Genomic DNA, 18,878 nt, shown 5'->3' on the forward strand with positions numbered 1-18,878 from the left:
ATAACGGCTTAAAATTTTCGAAAGATACATTATTTTTTAACTTCTGAAGTTTCACGAGTAAGCTAAAAAAATTTGGCCGAAAAGTTAAAAAAAAATAAACTAAATTGTAAAAAAACTTTTTTTTTAAATAATAAAAAAAATTAGAAGCAATAGCGATCACATCCTGAAATATGCGGGGATCACTGCGGAATTAGTTGAAGTTTTTTTAGAAAAAAAAAAAAAAAAAAAAAAAAATGGTCCAACTTTGAGAAAATCACGGGTTTTTTCAAAAAAACTAAAATATTTCATATATCTGGGATTCTGAAAATTTTTTCATATTTTTTTCAAAAACTACATTTAAAAACAAAAATTTTGAAAAAAAAAAGTTCCCAAACGGTCAATTTTTGAAAAAGTTCTAGCATTTTCAAAAAAAAAGAGCGGTTTTTTTCGAAAATTCGTAACTTTTTTTGAGTTTGGAAAAAAAATTTTTAAAAATTCTGAAAAATGTCTTTTGGGGGGTAGAAAAAGATAGAAAATTTTTAGCGAAATCGAAAGAGGTCAGGTAATAAATTTGTCGATTTGGCATGGAATGACCCATATATAAATATATAAAAAATTGATATGGGTACTCAAATGAAAGGTCTTAATGAGTGTAATGTCGGGATGAGCTTATATCTTAAAAAATGTCAATATTTCACGAGATACAAGGTGATTTCTTAATCATGTATCTTATATATTGTAAAAATTGCACTGTACTTTCTTAAATATTGACGTTTTTAAAGATGTAAACTCAGCCCGATGTTACATTCATCAAGAGCTTTCATTTGAGTACTCACATGCATTTTGATATATTTTTCATATATACATATATATCATATATATAAGTATATGAAAAATTGATGTGGGTACTCAAATGAAAGGTCTCAATGAGTGTAATGTCGGGGTGAGCTTATATCTTTAAAAATATCAATGGTTAATTTGCAATGACATTAAACATTAAAAGTTAAATATTAAAAATGGGAAAAGTACCGATAATTTTCTTTCCGTGTAATATAATTCATTTACTAAATAATCCTAAAAATTGTCAAACTTGTTAAAAAATTTTTACAAAGAAAATAAAGTAACTGATCACTTACATTATAATTCGCATTTCTTTTTTTAATAAGTTTAAAACAATTCATTTTTTCCAATTAATAACAATAATTATTATTATAAAACTATTTAATTTTGAAAAATTTTTATAAAAAAATAAACTAAACAATCCATCAAAAATTGCTCAGAAAAACATGAGAACTTTAATTAAAAATAAAAATCCCCATCAAATGTCAGTCAACATTAAAACGACCGTCAAAAATAAATAATACCGAGTGAATTGAAAATAACTATTTGACATTATCAATTATCCCAGGAGATTCTTCGGTAAGTGCAGTTAAGTAATCACAAAGCAGTCTTTGAATGTCAATGTTCGAAATATTTTCTCCAATTTGACTGAAGTTGATAATTTGCCAATCGATCACCGGCGAAGAGTACCTCATGGACCCCCAGTTTATGATTTTAACATCCGTTGGCTTGTTATTCTCATACCGGAATAATAAATTATTCAAGTCGACATTTCCATTACAAATAGTTAAAAATTCAGTGTCTTTATTTAGAGCCTCCTGTTTAAACTCAGCGACAGGATCGTTAAATAATTTTAATATTTTTCTATTCACGTTCGGATGGTGATCTAAATATTGCGTCACTCTGGAACAAAAATATCGGGAATAGTTATCGATAATTTCTATTATATTGTATTGTAGTGTAATTATAATAACAATAACAATTGAGTAAAATGATTACTTGTTGGTGAAGTTGACGTGTAAACTGTAATCTGGAATGTTGTTTGTATGAAGCAACTTGGCATAGAACTCTCTGAACGTATTGAATTTATCGTATTTGAGCCTGAGGCCACGGCCATGAAACCTCGCAATCGCCTTCAAACACATCCTCAAGTGATCCTCATCCAATTTAGAATGAACGTGTCTATATCCGGAAACAGCCTCAAGATCTTCTATAACTATGATTGGACGGCCATATCGACCCATGTCAGCAACATACAACTTGGGATAAATATCCAGTTTGTATTCCAATGTCATCTTGTTATAAAACATTTCTTCATTTGCAAAATATTTATAGTCCTCATCATCCTCGGCTGCTTGCTTGCTGAGCAATTTTATTATCACGAAAAATGTTTTTGGCTCTGAAGAGAATTTTATCACTATTTTACCACGCAGTAATTCATATTTTTTATCACCTTCGTCGTTTACTTCCGACGATGGCTCTGAAACTTTATCAATTGATACCGAATCCAATTCAATGAATTCGCGAGATCCCGGATCGCAAAAACAACGATTGTGGACTATTTCGGGGATTATTTCTTCTACTAATTCAATGCTGACTTTATTATCCATTTTTTTTTAGCTGGAACAATATTTACTCTTATTAGTTCTTTCATAATTTCTCAAGTATTTTTTTTTTTAATTATATTTTTCACAACATTAAATAACTAAATAAACATCATTTCTATTGTTTAGATAATTCCTATCATCTCAGGAAAATCAACTTTCATGAGCATACCCTCATTTAAGAAGCAACTTTTATAAGCTTATATACTGAAATAGTATATTACACTACTAGGGCCGAAAGTTGAATTTTCGGCCCTGCGCGTCATGATGCCCGAGGCGAAGCCGAGGGCACCATGACGCGCAGGACCGAGATTTCAACTTTTGGCCTGTGTAGTGTATACGATTTTTCTTCATAGCCGGTCGAAAGTACGTTATCAATTTTCCTTTTTTTAACTCCAAGTGCAGATAAGTATGTCTTGATGCCTGCCCCATTTGCGGCACGAGCGAAGCGAGTGCTGCTGGTCGTGGGGGCAGGCATCAAATACATTCGAAGAGTCAAGTCTGGTCATATTTTTTAAAAATAAATTAATTTCATTTTTTCAAAGATGTATTTATTTTCATTAGTTTAACAAACTATATTAGTTATTATAAAATTTATCAAACAAAACATATTATAAGCGAAAAACTCTTATTGCATTTTTTTTTTATCGTTTCAATTTTCTCTTGAATGATCGCAATTATTAATAATCCTTCCATAAAATACACAGTTTTCAAACTTGATATTTGAGCAGTTAAAAATTATATCTCCACTGAGTATACAGTTTTGATAATTCATAACTTGATTATTCAAATTAAAATTTTTAGATGAGTATTCTGATGATAGTTTACTGGTAGGAACATTATTTTCAGAAATTTTTCTTATTTAACAGATGACAAAACAACATTGATAAATATTTTTAAGGTTAGAGGTAGCAATAGAAATTACAGCGGTTAAGAATTTGCTATAGTGACGGAATAAACAGTCCCTAATTACAAGTGTAATTACGCATGAGAAATTCTTTCCTCCCGCCGTTACAGAGGACGCGCGTGTACTTCTCACAGGGAGTTAATGTTAAACTTTCTTTCCTGCCATTAGAGAGGAAAGTACGTACTTTCGACCGAGGTATGAAGAAAAAAAAATTAAAGCAAAGTATCCAGTACTTGAACACTTACTGATAGAAAAACAATCTTGATTCAAGAAACTTTTTTTCTTCAAAATTTGAACAATGATTAATCGGGATTCAATGGATGAAAATATTTATTTAAAAATAATTATTAAACTAATGGACCTTTAAATTTTGAATATGATTTGCAAAATATAATACTGAAGTTAGCAGTCAGCTGTTAATATAAAAAATTTTTTTAATAAATCAATTACAATAAAAAAAAATGCTTCTAAAAATTTTCACTTGTAATTTTTATTAATTTAATTTTTTGTATAGTAATTTAATTGCTATAAATATCTAAAAAAAATTTTTACATCTGTCAACTTCAGTGTCATTGCATAACATTGTTATAATTTTATTTTTTAACAAAAAACAATTTGTAAAATTTTGTGGGATACGACATATTAGAATGGCAGTATCATTATGAAAAATTTGATGTTATGAAAATAGCTTTTAACGCAAGCTGAATATTATTAATTATTCATAATATACTCGTAAATGAAATTTACTTGACGAAAATAACTAATAGTAACTACCACCGATTTAATGGACGCAGATACAACAGAAACACATAAATCATATCTCGGAAAATAAATTATGAATAATAATTTACATCAGTTGTATTTTACGTTAACTACCTTTACAACTTAACTTCACCGAAACCTCTAGTCGACGTCTGGCAATTTAAACTCACTACAGTCTACTGAGATGATAAATATACTTCTATATAAATGTATATATACGAAATATATGTACGTATGAATATCACCCACTGTTACACGGTTACACTGTCCCGTCCTTTCATTCCAGTTAATCAACTTCTTACTGCTGTTACGCTATTACGTCACAAACGAGTTTATGTATTGTAGAGTTCCTTATCTGTGTTGGTTAAAAATAATATTATATATATATATATATATATATATATATATATATATATATATATATATATATATATATATATATATATATATATAAAATAAAATGATACGATATGAAGTTATCTGGAACTTTATTAATAGTAACCAAACAAAATCTAGAACTGGTTTAGTTAGATGTTCACTTTTTATTTTGTTTGAAAGTTTGGGCAACTAAAATTAAAAATTAAAATTTTCCGTGTAGTAATTTATCTGAAAATAAAAAAGCAAAAAAAAAATTGTATCATTTAAAGCTGAGTAAATTTATAAAGTTCCATAATAGTCGGGAGAAGAGGAAATGAGCCGCAGCGATAAATGTATTTACTTAACGGCGCGTTGGATTCATACACTAATGTGTTTATGTATGCTCGAGGTTGTCAATAATATCCCTATCTAAATCGCAGGTTGGTTGCAGTATCACGCAAATTCAATGCCGCAAATTGCTGGAACGTATCCCAATGTTAGCAATGTTCTAGCGGACACAAGTCAAAACAATTTTGTTCAACATCATCAGCAGCAACAGCAACAACAGCAGCAACAACAACCGCAACAGCAACAAATTCTCCAGGGACAATTTCCGCGGCAACAAAATCACCCCTATAATCAACCGGTACAAGTTTCGCCGTTCGAGAGAGGCTTCGCTATGAATCAACAGGGTAATTTTTTTTATTTCACTTTTTAGTTATCGTTATGTCAATAATAAAAATGCCAAAATTTATTCTTCTCTGATTTTGACTTTTTACAGAGTAATAAAAGGTAAATTATTAAATAGATATTATTCCAGATCATACTCTGTGATAAATGTGGTGAAAAAAATTTTCAGATAGTAACTAGTATAATCCAGATTATACTGGGTGATATCTGGATTATACTCATTATAATCTGTATTATACTGGGTGATATCTGGATTATACTCATTGTCATCTGGATTATACTAGCTACTATCTGAAATTTTTTTTCACTAAGTATAATCTGGGATGACATCCAGTGTCATCTTATTCTTTCCGAGTATGCGCTGATAAAAAAATTAACTTGACTCAAGAACCAAAATCTTGAACCAAGAATATCATTTTGAAGAAAATGATTTTCTTGAGTCAAGAGAATAAATTCTTGAAACAAAAAAATTTTCTTAGACCAATAATAATTTCTTAACTCAAGAAATTATTCTCTTGACTTAAGGGTTAGGGGTAGTCAGAGACATGAAAAAATTAGAATTTTCAGTAATTTTTTTTGCCATTAAATCTTGTTTTTTTACAAAAGTAATAATATGGCATTATTACACAATGTTTTGACTTAAAGTCACGAAAATTTGAAAAATAAAATTTATAATTCCCAAAGTTATAGCTGTTTGGGTTGACCCCATTCCAAAAAAAAGGTCCTTGGAGATTCATCTAGAATCAATCGGATGAAAAACTTAGTTTTATAAATAGATAATCTTGGGCCTGATCGAAGGATTTTTTTTTTCAAAAATTTCGATTTTTTATGACCAATTAGCTGTTGATTTTTTCCCGAAAATCTATAATAAAATATCCTGAGACCGCCATTTTGTTAATTTTTGAAAAAAAAAATTTTTTTTAAAGAACTTACTGGGGTAGTTTTTAAGATTACCCCACACCCAATATTTTGAAAAATTAACATGTTGATGGTATTTTTTTTGTTTTATTTTTCAATTTTCGACGCAAAATATGAAAAAAAATTTTTTCAAATATTGAAAAATGATTACATTGTCTCTAATTCTGAGATCTAATTGACCGAACTACAAAATTTATAAATTATCCCAAAATTCAAAAAAAATGATTAAATCATATCATGACATACTTTTTTTAATTTGTTCAATTTTATTTACTCAAAAAAAATAGTATGGTACTCTAAAAATTGATCTATAAAAATTAAAAGAAAAAAAAATTTTTTTTTTAAATGAAACATGAAATTAAAAGCTTGTTTTTTATAATTTACTAGATTATGTAGACTTATAAATACACTGCAATAGGAGTCTCACATCTAAACAATTGTTCTCACTGGCTTCAATTTTATTAGAAATGAAAGAAAAAATTTCCGGAAATTTTTTTACGTATTAATTAAAATTCATTTTAAAATTATTCTACAAAAAAAAAGAAGAATAAGAAAGCGAAAAATTTATTTAATAGTTCAATTATTTTTTTTTTTGTTTTTAAGCTTTACATTCGATTTTTTGATCTTTTAATTAGAGCGCAAAGTGGCTTTGACAGTTCTATTCATACAAAGATTTTTTTTATTGAAAAACTTGAGAAAAATTCTTTGAACTCTCAATTGATAAAGCTATGAAAAAATTTATTTAATAATGACTGGATCATGAAAAACTTGAATTTTTTTTCTGAAAAAATAAAAATTATTAACTTATAAAAAATGAATTCGGTAAATACATAAAACCATACTCTAAAAGGTTTTATTTTTTTAAACTGCTCAAGTTTTTTACTCTAGTATTTGTTTGTTAAAAATATGCGTTTTACCTTAACTAAAAGAGAAAAGAAAAAACACGGTAATTTAAATTAAATCGCCCTGAATTTTTAAAATCGATTCATTTATTCATTAAACAGTCCCTAAAATTTTTTTCCTGCATTATAAATAATTCGTATGCGCTTCTGTTATTTATTGTCACTAATGGATTTCGTGTGTCAAAAAAATATATGATTTCCTGATCATGCAATCTCTATTATTTAGTGGGAAATCATTCCGGTAATTTGAATAAAAAATGAGCTTACAAGTTTTATAACTTTACATACGCGTTTCATTATCGATCGTACGAACACATAAAAAAAGAACTATTTATTATTCATCTTTTCGGGTCACAAAACATTAAAAAAATACCTTATTTTTTAATTAATCATTGTTTTTATGAAGATTTTTATATTAAAAAAAAATTATAAGGCACAAACAACCCCAATAAACAACAACCATTAATCATTTCTTGTTCTAGGTCATCAAGACTTTTTCGAACAATTTTAAAAGTAAGAAAAATACCTTCGGCTTTCTATTTTTATCTTGACCTCGAGCTTTGGTGAAAAATTATTTTCCAAAATTCAATTTTTCTCAGTAAGCTTTTTTCAGAAAATGAAAATGAAAAGTTTGGAAAATCCAAATGTGCACGACTTATTATGCTCATAAAAATATTATCAAACAGCTAAAATAGCACGATGAACTACATGTTATAAGTCCGATTTTTAATAATTAACTTCACAAAAACTTTACATCAGATTTTTAAAAATCTTTCATACGTATTTACTATCGATTGATAATATCGCGTTACTAATGCCAAAAGGGCGCATAAAAAAAATTTTTTTCCTCCAACCAATTTAAAAATGTTTATGACATTTAAATCTGTAACAAAAGTTAATAAAAAAAATTTTTTTTATACGCCTAATATTTGACTCTAAGACAAAAAAATTTTAAAGCCAAAAGGGCGTATCATTTTTTTTTATTCATAACTAACTATTAGATGTAAAAAAAAAATTATAACACCGGTAAAAATAATGACTTTTCAACTCAATTTATTTAAAATAAATATAGGTTTAAATAAAAAAAAAAAAACAAAAAAAAAACAACAGTAACATTCTATTTGACGAAAAATGTATTTGACTCAACTATAAAATTTTCATTTCTATTGACCCAATAATCATGTTTTCACTGATAAGTGTAATGAAATATGTTAAATTGTACAAATTAAAAAATCATCTCAGATTAAAGTATTTTTTCAAAGTTTAGATTTACAAGCAATATATATTTAGAGTATTTTTCAGTTTCAGAAGCAAAGATAATGATAATGGAGACGGCATTGGAGTAGTGCCTAGCTAAATTGATATTTTAGTTTCTTCTTTAATCAAATACATATTCTCTTCAAATAAAATGAGTAGTAGAAGAGTCATTATTTTTACCAGTGTTATAAATTTCTTTTTTTTTTTTTTAAGGCTAATAATTAATTATTATTATTTAAAAAAAAAGATACGCCCTTTTGGCTTTAGAATTTTTTTGTTTTAGAGCCAAAAGGGCGGATACAAAAAAAATTTTTTTATTCACTTTTCTTATAGATCTAAATGTTATGAACATTTTTAGGTCAGTTGCATGGTAAGAACAAGATTACACTGCATATTATCCTAGATTATACTGAATGAAAAAAAATCCGGATAGTAGCTAGTATAATCCAGATTATAATGAGTATAATCCAAATATCACTGAGTATAATCTGGGATGATATACAATGTTATTTTGTTCTTTCCGTGTGGAGTGAAAAAATTTTTTTATACGCCCTTTTGGCTCTGCAAGGCCAAAAGAACGTAGATATTGAAGATGCGCCCTTGTGGCATTAGTAACGCATTAAAAATTCACCTTTTCATCTTTACATTGCCCAAATTTCTAATTAATCTTAATATTCAAATAAATTTTGGCATTTTGTAATTAAAGGAGGTTTGATCACTGCTCAATAAAATGAAACATATGTACTAAAAAATAGTTATTTATTTAATAAATATCTCCAAAATAAAATAAATACATCCACTAACAATCCAAAATTTTTTTCACTAATTCAATCCCCCATAAGATCAGTCTCCTTACTAGAATCCAAAATCCCATTACAATAATCCAATTTAAAACAATACTTTTAATCACCAGGAACCTACCCAACCAACACACCGTACCAAGATCCCTACTCATTTGGCGCAGTGCAGTTCCCAATGACGCCCATGGCAGCCCCACAAGGTTACCCATACCCCAATCAAAGCGCAATGAATCCAATTGTCCCGAACATCGGGCCAATCTACAACTCTTCTTCACCCCAGGGACCACCAGGCGTCGACCTCCGTTCTTACATCCCGACCCAGCCGTCTCCAATTTTCATCCTCCCGAGCAACCCCGTGGTGCAACTACCCACTCAAAGCCCCCCAAACTGCCCAAACACTCGCTCAGGAGTCTGTGGCTCTCAGTTCTGCTGTTCCCCAGCCCCCACACCTCCTTACATTCCCTTCCCCTGTCCTCTTCCTTATCCAGCCCCATTTTGTCGCCCTTCAAATTGCTACGACCCAAATCCAAGTACTTTCTGCAAGGAAGCTTCATTTCCGACCTGTGATTGCTACCCCAAGAGAACTGACTTACCTGGTGAGCATCGGTGCGAACCGACCAGCGACGCCATTTGCAACAAACCAAATTGTCCAGCGTCAATCAGCCTCCAGGCTTTGGCCTCCCAGTTGCTGTCCATTCCTGGTGTAATTTCCTGCGCAGCAACGCGCCTCATCCTCAGAAGAGTTCCTGGGTCCAATATCAGGAATTCCACCGAAGAAACTGTCGAACGCGCCCGGAAAACCATCAATACTCTAACCCAGGAGCAACTGCTGACAGAAACGCGAAACGCTCAGCAAATAAACGCCCTGATAAACCTCCACATGGCAGCGAATCCTCCGGCAAACATCATTCCCTTGCTGACCACTGTCCAACTCAAGGTAAACGTCCTGAAAAATCTGCTGGAGACGATTATCAATCACAGAATCACCGAAAATCAGGCCGCAGGTGCAGAAACCTGCCTGGGGTTGGATCCTATAATATTGGGGCTTAAATCTGATCAGGAACTCAGGACTCTGCTGGCGACTTTGAGGCAAAAGGAATGCAAGCAACGAGTCAATTTAAATTTCGCGACCTATTCATCCCAACGCGTGATTGCAGAAACTAGACTGAGGAACATTGAGGACAAGATTGCATTAGTAGAAGCTGAAATTGAGAGGCGCAGGTGCGCTTGCTTGCCTCCGACCTTGAGACAAACTGGAATGACCTGTCAGGATTCTAGAGGAACTATTTGGCATGCCTATCCAGGAACCCTGTCGCCATCTAGCTTCGGGAACTTTAACCACAGCTACAACCAAAGCGGACGGCAGCCATCTCGCGAATCGCCGGATCCATTTTGTTTTGACAAGAAAAATCCGAGGAGACTCAATATTCGGCATGTTGGAAGTCCGGAGACTACTTATAGGAAGCTGCCGACTACGGTCAAAGATGGATCGGAAAAACGGTTCAGCGATGACGATTGCGGGTGCGATAAATCTACTTCTTATGATAAGAATACTGATAATGGTGGTAGTGGTAATGATTGTAAGGATGATGAGGATGACGATGACCAATGCACCTGTGATAAATTGACCGATGACGATAGCGAGGACAAAAAAAAACTCCAAATAAAACTAAGCGAAGCAGGTCCAAGCGAAGGGACAGAAATTGAGGGCAGGTTTAAGAAAAATGTCGACTTTGAGGTGAAAGAAGAGAATGGGGGTGAAAAAGAGAATGGAGAAGAGAACGAAGTTGTTGATGGGAAGGTAAATTTGATTGATGAAACGGAAGATAATTGCGGAAAAATTGAGGAAAGTTTGGACTCCAGCTTTCAGTTGAAGACTAGTAGTAGTTGTAGTAATAATAAAAATAATAATGATAATAAAATAAAAATAGCACGACAAGAGTTTCAAGATAAATTACTTCTTCAATTGAGCTCAGCTGTCGGGTCTTGCGATCCATCAAACAAAAATAATCGTAAGATTTTTAATATTTTTATTTATATAAATTATTGTACGTTTTTTTTTTTATTTGTAAATATAATAATGGATGTAAGAATGAAATTAGGTATTTTATTTTTATTGTACAAGGGAGAACGGGACACAATGGGGTTGGATTTTATTCCCTTTATTTTTCTTTAATAACCTAAGATGATTGGAATTCTAGGCAACTTGCGCGGTAGAAAATTTTCTATTATTTCTTCAAGAAAATTTTATTTTTAATAATTTTTTAAGTAAAATAATTTTTTTTTTAATCATCTCATTTTTATTTGAAACTTATTTTAAATTGTTTTCTAATTTTAGGTAGATTTCTTTAGAAATCTGTTGTTGCATACACAGTAAAAAATTTTTGTGTTAATTTAACACAATAAATATTAAATTTACACACAAAAATGTTAATTATTTTACACAAAATTTTTTACTGTCAAGAGTTTACACATATGTGATAGAACCCATCTTTTTAGCACAATTACGGTCGTAATTCTTGACGGATATCAATAAAACTCAAATTAGCTCTAATTTACCTTATTTTACTTTTTCTTTTAATCAATTTTTCTATTTTTTTTAGAACTTTTAAAATTTGAAAAAATATCAAAAATAATTACTTTCATAAAATAGCCTTCAAATAATTTTAGCATATCTTCTTGTACCGCAATTATGTAAAGTGCATGTTATAGCTCATGAAATAAGCTACAATTTTCACTATTTAATGTAGAATTTCCTTCTAGTTATAAATTTTATGAATGTGCTAAAGGTAGTGTCAAAAATTTTAACTATTACTAAAGTAAAATCCCTAGTAGTAGAACAGGTTTCAAAGTAAATCGTATTTGACCCTACTTTTAATATACAAAGATGTAATTATTAGTTCAAATTAGTAATTTTCATGAAAATAGAAACAATTTTTAATTAAATTTTTTATTAAAGCTCTATAAGACTTTTGAGCTCGGAGAGCTCAATTATATTTTTAAGCTCGAAGAGCTCAAAAACGTAATAAGTGTAATTTTGAGAATAGAATTAGCGGGAAGTTTCAGGGATAGCCTTTAGGGTCGACCGTTTTCCTAATTTTTTTTTTTTTTTTTACTTAAAATGATATACCGTTTTTTTTGTTTTTTTTTACTGATTGTTCGGTTTACGGTTAAAAATTTTTTTTACGAAACAAAAATTAACTTGAATCAAGAGAAAAATTCTTGAACCAACAAAATAATTTTAAAAAGTTTCATTGTCTTCAATCAAGAAGAAAAATTCTTGAATTAAGTAAAATTTACTTATATTAAAACAAGAAAAATTTGTTAGTTTAAAAATTTGTCTACTCAAATCAAGAAAATTAAATTTTTTAATATTACTTACTTGATTCAAGTTAATTTTTTTTCAAGTTCACAAAAATTAAATTTTTTTGATTGATAATTGAAAAAACTTACAGAAATCAATTACTGTACACAGAAAAAAAAATTTTTTTGATTCAAGAAAATTATAAGGAAGATCGAAGTTATTTTGGAGCAAGAAGAAATTTTCTTAGCTTAAAAAAATTTAACTTTGTTCAAGAAATTTTAACTTTAGTCAAAAAATTTTCAGTCTTCTTTAAGATTTTCTTGATTAAAAAAAATTTACGCTTGACTCAAGACTTTTTTTCTTTCTGTGTATCATTAAATAATTATAACATGCGCATATTACTCATAATAAATATACGGATTTTGTATTACAACAATTTTGATAATTGTTCAAGTACTGCGTAGGGTAGAAGGGGTCAATTGAACCATTCGAATTAAAAAATCGAAAAAATTGAAAAAACGCTTCATGCTCAGAATTAAATTCTAATATGTTAAACTCGGATATGATCAAAATTTGAAATCATTGCGATTAATAAATTTTGAAAAATTAAGATTTTTGTATTTTTAGGAATGTAAACTTTTTTTTTTTTTGACTGGTTACAAATTGTTTAATAATATTTCAATTTTTGAATTAATTATGAAAATTATTTTTAATTTACGTATTACAATATCTGTGCATTAAAATGGTGCTACAGTAATATTAACAAGTAACAATTAATATATTATTGATTAAAAGTTCGGGTTTAAGTTTTAAATATTATTGGTTCAATTGCCTCCGAGCGGGGGTCAGTTGAACCATTCGACGCGTTTGGATAAATTAATAATTTTTAAAAATTCACGTTGTTTATTGACTACTTTATGTTTTAATAATGATAGTAGACATAATAAACTTCCATTCCAAGAAAAAAAAAAATTACTATTTAGTTTTAATTCGAATAGTAAAAAATTACTAAACTTTTTTTAGTTTAATTGACCCCCTTCTCCCCTACTTTACCTTATGTGCTAAAATAAAGAAATTTGCCTTTTCATATCGAGTATGGCCACATGGTGTTTTTTGCAGTTAAATTTGCTATTAAAGTTTATTTTTAATTTTACTTCCGAAAATTTTTTTTACTGTATGTGTAAAAAAAAAATCGTACCCCGTTGTGTCCTGCTAATTAGTCTCCTCAAAAAGTACAAGTGTTTATTTAAGAAAGAAGAAAAATTACTTTGTAGATGAGAAAAAGGAAGAATTTACCGTAACAAGTGATGGAAGTAAATACGAGAACCCTTTTTCCCGGGATTCATCAGCGAGCGGCTTCGAGAATGAGAACGAGAGTGAAGGAATGGGTCTAGATAAATTTATATCCGGAGCACTTTCGGTTATCAGTGGGTTCAGTAATCACGTGGCGTCATTTGGTACAATTATTGGTGATAAAATAACCGCTTTAAGATCGCATCTGGTGCCTGAATTTTCTCATCCATTATTCCCGAGGTTCTCCGCAAATTCCCCAAGCACTTGCTCTAATAATGATGATAATTATGATATTCCTCATTATTCGGGCTGTAAAAACTCAAATACACTCGCTCAAATAAATAATAACAACTACGACAATAATTATCTTGATAAATTGTCTCGTAGATCGTTCAGAAAATTAAAAACCAGTAAAATAAGAAGATTAAATTTTGATGGACCCCGAAACCGAGGCAGAACATTCAATACGTGGGGTGAATTCTTTATTGAATTTAATTCCAATGAAAAATTGTCGAGGGTAAAAAATTTAATTCGAATTATCCAGGACAAAACGAACGAAAAAACTTACATTTTAATGAGACCGAAATTGAATACTTACAATAATGACAATAATGATAATAATCATTATTATTATGATTATGATAATAAATTGTGGAAAAAGTTATACAAAGAAGAGAAAACTCTATTGATAAGAAGTAGATTGAAAAATTCTCAATCAACGTCATCAACAATTCAATTGACACCATTTATTCCTTTTACGGTTGTTAAGCCACCGGAATGTCGGGATGAAAATACGCCGACATTTGAAATAAGGGAAAAATTAGTAACCAGAGCCACGAAGAAACTTAAATTACCGAATGTTGGTTGTGATAACAATCGATTGAGAACCAGCCGAAAGTTTAGGTCTTTGTTTCGAGTTAAAAAATCAAGAGAGATAAAAGTCTTTGGGAACAAAAATGAGGAAGAAAATGAAACCAAGATGAATTATGAATACGAAAGAACTTTCCTGGAAAATTCACGATCATTCGGTAGCGAGAGCTGGAAAAGTTCAGAGAGTTGTTGGAGTAGAACATCTGAAAGTACCGCTGCTGAAAATTCAGTTGATGAAATTCGGGTACTGAAAGTTGAAAGTTTTCATTTTAAATCGGTTGAAAATCAAATGGAAGTTTCTTCAGAGTCGATTGTTGGTGTTCACGATTATGCTGGATTATAAAATTTTCCTGTTAATATTTAAATTTATAATTTGCTATTATTTTAGTCCTAGACTATTTGATAGTAAATTAATAATTTTTTTTTTTTTTGATAAAATTGTAATAGTAGTAAAAATAATAGAACAATTTGTTGACTTCTACATTGTTTGGTTTTTAAAAAAAAATTTATATTTTTCGAAAAACTCATATGGCTGTCTCATTCTAAAACACAGTTATTGACATTTCTTAGATTGATTAAAATTTTACTTTCAAAAAAAAGTTGTATCATAAATAGATAGAAAATTTGAATTATACAAAGATATTCGTAGAAAAAAAGATTTTTGAGTTTAGGTCACTTGGAGTACTGTATTTTGGAATGAGAGCCGTATATTTCAAGAGCTTTCATTTGAGTACCCACATACATTTTCATATATTTTTCATATATACATATATATAATATATATAAAATATATGAAAAATTGATGTGGATATTCAAATTAAAGGTCTCGATGAGTGTAACATCGAGATGAGCTTATATCTTTAAAAATGTCAATTATTTCTAATATTTTGTTTTTATTTTATGTACAAAAAAATTTCGATAAAAAAAATTTTTTTTTCATTTTTCAAAAAAAATTATTTTTTAATTACTCTACTTTTGATAAACGTTAAAAGAAAAAAAGTTGTAATTTTTCAAAAAAAATTATGAATATTTTTATGGATTTAATTATTGTTTATGGAACTAAACAATTATAATTTATAAATAAATAAATATAATTTTTGAGGTATGTTATTCTTTACCGCAGTAGTGATATCAACAACAGATCGCTTAATACTATTAATTCAATTATCATTATATTTAATTTAACATTAAGAAAAAAACCCCAATAAGTTTCTTATTTTTTTTTTTTAATTATATAGTTGGGTAATTTCATTTTGAATATATATTAAATTTCTTACAAGCTAGTGGATTGGTTACAATTTAAAATGAGAAAAAAAGGCTCGTGCTTTCTTCTATTTGTATTTGCCAGAGCATGAGCTACTAACTGCTTTGATTGTTTAAATAAAAAATGTATACAAAAGTCTGACGACCTCAATACTTTTTACTTAATTTCGTAAAAACTGGAATTTAGTTTAATGATTCACCTCATTTTTTTTCTCACAAAACAACGTACTTAAATTATTTAAAGGTAGTTTTAGCTCATATATATGTAAAAATCATCACATTAATTTAACCCTTTATAAATAGTTTCGATTTATCGCAACATAAATTTATAAAAATTATATCATTTTTTTTTCTCAAAACAAATCATATTTTTTCTAACTTAAATTTTATAAAATTTAACTATCAGGGTAATTTTTTATCAGTTATTTCGACTACATCAGAAAATTTTTAATTTACAATTAAAATTATTTACATGGTTATTTTTAAAATAAAATTTTTTCTAAAAAAAAATTGTTTTAAATTAATCACTTATGAAAATTAATTCATTCATACCGAGGGTTAAACATGTTTTCCATAGCAAAACATTCGAAGTAAAAAAATTTATCGACTCGATGATGCAAAAGTAGTAATCACTAATTAAGCTCTTTTCAATCGAAGACTGCGTTTAATATAATTTTCAATATATATATATATATATATATATATATATATATATATATATATATATATATATATATATAATTTTTTTTTTTTTACAAAAGTAAATTTCTGACACAGTCTAGTCAATAATTTAACAATAAATCAATGATAAATATTATCAATAATATCAAAGTATAAATATTAATTACTCGTTTTATAAGCCTAAATTTAATATTTATAATAATAATATTATATTATATTATATTAAATACTTAAGGGTGATAGCCACTGTGAGAATCGGATTTTTTTTGTTTTATAAAGTATACATTAAAGATCATTCTTCTAAATTTTGATTAAAAAATATCATGTTCTTACAAAGTTATAAGCATTTTTGTAACGCACCAAAAAAATTTCCCTCACCACGATGGGATGTTTAACTCAAAAAGGATTGTCTATTAAAAAAAAAAAAAAAAAAAAAAACTGCGTTGTAATCTGCATGCATGAGGTTATCGTTCCACACAGGGATTTTGAAAATTCGTATTTCAAAAAAATTGCGACTTATTAAAAATTTTTTCGTTTTTTTCTCATTTTTTAGATTCAAACAGCCCTATAAAATCTCAATAAATCATTCGTTTAAAAAAGCTTAAAAACACGCTTTTTATAGAAAACCGAACTAAAAATAAAAAATAAATTTTGATAAATTTAAATTAAGAATAGTGTTAAAAATTTTGATAAATATAAATTAATCAAACATTCAGGTGAAGCTAAAAAAAAAAAAAAAAAAAAAATCAATCAAAATTTTCAAAATCCCCTACGTGCAACTATACATGGAAAGAAAAAAATTACACTGCATATCCTCTGATATTATACTCAGTGTTATCTGTGGTGAAAAAAAAATTTCAGATAATATCAAATATAATCCAGATTTGACCAAGTAATTTTTCTGGTTATATCGCGTAAGATTACACTGGATATAATCCGAAAAAATATCCCGTATAATTTGAATTATACTCTGTAGAATCTTGGATTATATCATTTTTTCGAAAATTGTGATATTTAATTTTTTTCTTTTTTAATTTATAAATTTTTTTGAAAATTTTTGAAAATTGTGAATATCATTTTTTTTTTTTAATTGTTCATGAATGCATAACAGTGACTATCCCCCTTAAATTTCAATTGCAGTAACACAGAGTTTTTTGAATTGATAAATTTAAATGGTTTTCTTTTTTCTTTACACAATTCAAGTCTCCGTCATCGTAAACTTGCGATCTTTATTTATCTTTATTTTATTGAAATTATTATCATAAAGACCTCATTATTAACTTACAGCTGCCTTCAGTTTTCTTGCAATAAAATATTAGTCGGAAATATACCAAGCAAGTGTCTTAATTAGTGCATTACCAAAAATTTAAATCAGACTGGCACGTCTGCAATTTAAATACCATCATTTTATCATTTAATAGATTTAACTTAAAAAAATTTATAAAATGATGTTATAAATATTTATAATCTTATTACTTTTTTAAACGATTAAATTTCTACTTATTCAATTAATTATATTTAAATTTATAATTAAAATTTCATACTTATCATTACTAATATTAATAATAATATTTACAATATTTATTTACAATTTAAATTTACACTACTAATAATTGTTTATCCAAAATAGTATAAGTTTAAATAATTTTAATGAACTTAATAACTATCATTATTATTATTAACTCTTCTTACGTGACAATTATTCAATAATTTAATAGATTATCTTGACAACTATCTTACTTATGATAAATCTTTGATAAATAATAAAGAAAACTTAATAAAGTACTGCATAATTTTTTTTTTCCGGAATTTAAATTCAATGATTATTTTTTTATAAATATTTGTATTAATTTCAAAATTTTTTCGAGCGTACCAAGATATTTATATTTATTTTTTAATAATAAATTTAAAATTAATTAGTATCAGAATTCAGTAGACGCAGCTACTTCATTTGTGCCGGTATTTACTCAAATACTTTGCAATTTCGTAAATAATTACAAATATGGAAGTTACTGATTATTTTTAAAAAGTTCCATTATTAAATATTTTTTGATACTAGTAATTATTCCAAAGATTTTCAAATAAATTAATACTTTGTTAAATCTTATTTAAGAATTTTTAAAAATAAAATTCTAAGAATAACAATAACCATGGGTTACTTTTTTTTGTTTGTTTAAAAAAATATATACTTTATCAATTACTTATTAATATTAAATCAACAACAAATTTTATTTTTTAAGTACGGATTTTTATAGTTTTTCAAAAAATTAGTTAAATTTATGGAAAAATATCAATTTACTTTTTTTTTTTTTTTTTAAATTAAATTTCTTGTCCAAAAAAAGTCCAAAAAAAATGTCTAATTTGGAGAAAATTTTTTTTTGCATTTCTTCACGTTTCAAACAAAACTACGTTGATTTCCGAAAAAAAATTTTTTTTGGAAACCGACGTATT

The 18,878-nt window shown here is 27.9% G+C and overlaps 2 protein-coding genes across 3 annotated transcripts; one reads left to right on the forward strand and one right to left on the reverse strand.

The window, feature by feature from the left end:
• Positions 1-354: 354 nt before the first annotated feature.
• On the reverse strand, positions 355-4,347 carry LOC141532487 (uncharacterized). Of its 2 annotated transcripts, none has more exons than XM_074250840.1 (3): positions 4,207-4,347; positions 1,819-2,439; positions 355-1,722 (listed from the first exon to the last, which is right to left on the reverse strand). In XM_074250840.1, exons 2-3 carry the CDS (start codon positions 2,427-2,429, stop codon positions 1,362-1,364), a joined length of 972 nt encoding a protein of 323 aa, XP_074106941.1. In that variant the 5' UTR covers positions 2,430-2,439; positions 4,207-4,347; the 3' UTR covers positions 355-1,361. The 2 variants fall into 2 exon arrangements, with proteins under 2 accessions (XP_074106941.1, XP_074106942.1); XM_074250841.1 differs by lacking the exon at positions 4,207-4,347 and adding an exon at positions 4,078-4,191.
• Positions 4,348-4,797: 450 nt separating this feature from the next.
• On the forward strand, positions 4,798-15,957 carry LOC141532678 (uncharacterized). Its single transcript, XM_074251125.1, has 6 exons — positions 4,798-5,166; positions 8,262-8,293; positions 9,130-11,171; positions 13,537-14,023; positions 14,070-14,086; positions 14,122-15,957. Exons 1-6 carry the CDS (start codon positions 4,916-4,918, stop codon positions 14,824-14,826), a joined length of 3,534 nt encoding a protein of 1,177 aa, XP_074107226.1. The 5' UTR covers positions 4,798-4,915; the 3' UTR covers positions 14,827-15,957.
• The last annotated feature ends 2,921 nt before the right edge of the window (positions 15,958-18,878 follow it).

This window comes from Cotesia typhae, unplaced genomic scaffold, assembly GCF_013202065.1.
Source record: "Cotesia typhae breed Kobodo isofemale line unplaced genomic scaffold, CoteBio_Ctyphae contig_65, whole genome shotgun sequence".
Lineage (NCBI taxonomy): Eukaryota > Metazoa > Arthropoda > Insecta > Hymenoptera > Braconidae > Cotesia > Cotesia typhae.

Bases quoted from the DNA above. Each gene is read 5' to 3' on its own strand.
- LOC141532487 (XM_074250840.1), bottom strand. From the start codon at position 2,429: ATGGATAATAAAGTCAGCATTGAATTAGTAGAAGAAATAATCCCCGAA. The intron at 1,723-1,818 runs GTAATCATTTTA...TTTTTGTTCCAG, and splicing joins CACGTCAACTTCACCAACAA to AGTGACGCAATATTTAGATC.
- LOC141532678 (XM_074251125.1), top strand. From the start codon at position 4,916: ATGCCGCAAATTGCTGGAACGTATCCCAATGTTAGCAATGTTCTAGCG. The intron at 8,294-9,129 runs GCATTGGAGTAG...TTTAATCACCAG, and splicing joins AGATAATGATAATGGAGACG to GAACCTACCCAACCAACACA. The intron at 11,172-13,536 runs ATTCCCTTTATT...GTGTCCTGCTAA, and splicing joins ACACAATGGGGTTGGATTTT to TTAGTCTCCTCAAAAAGTAC.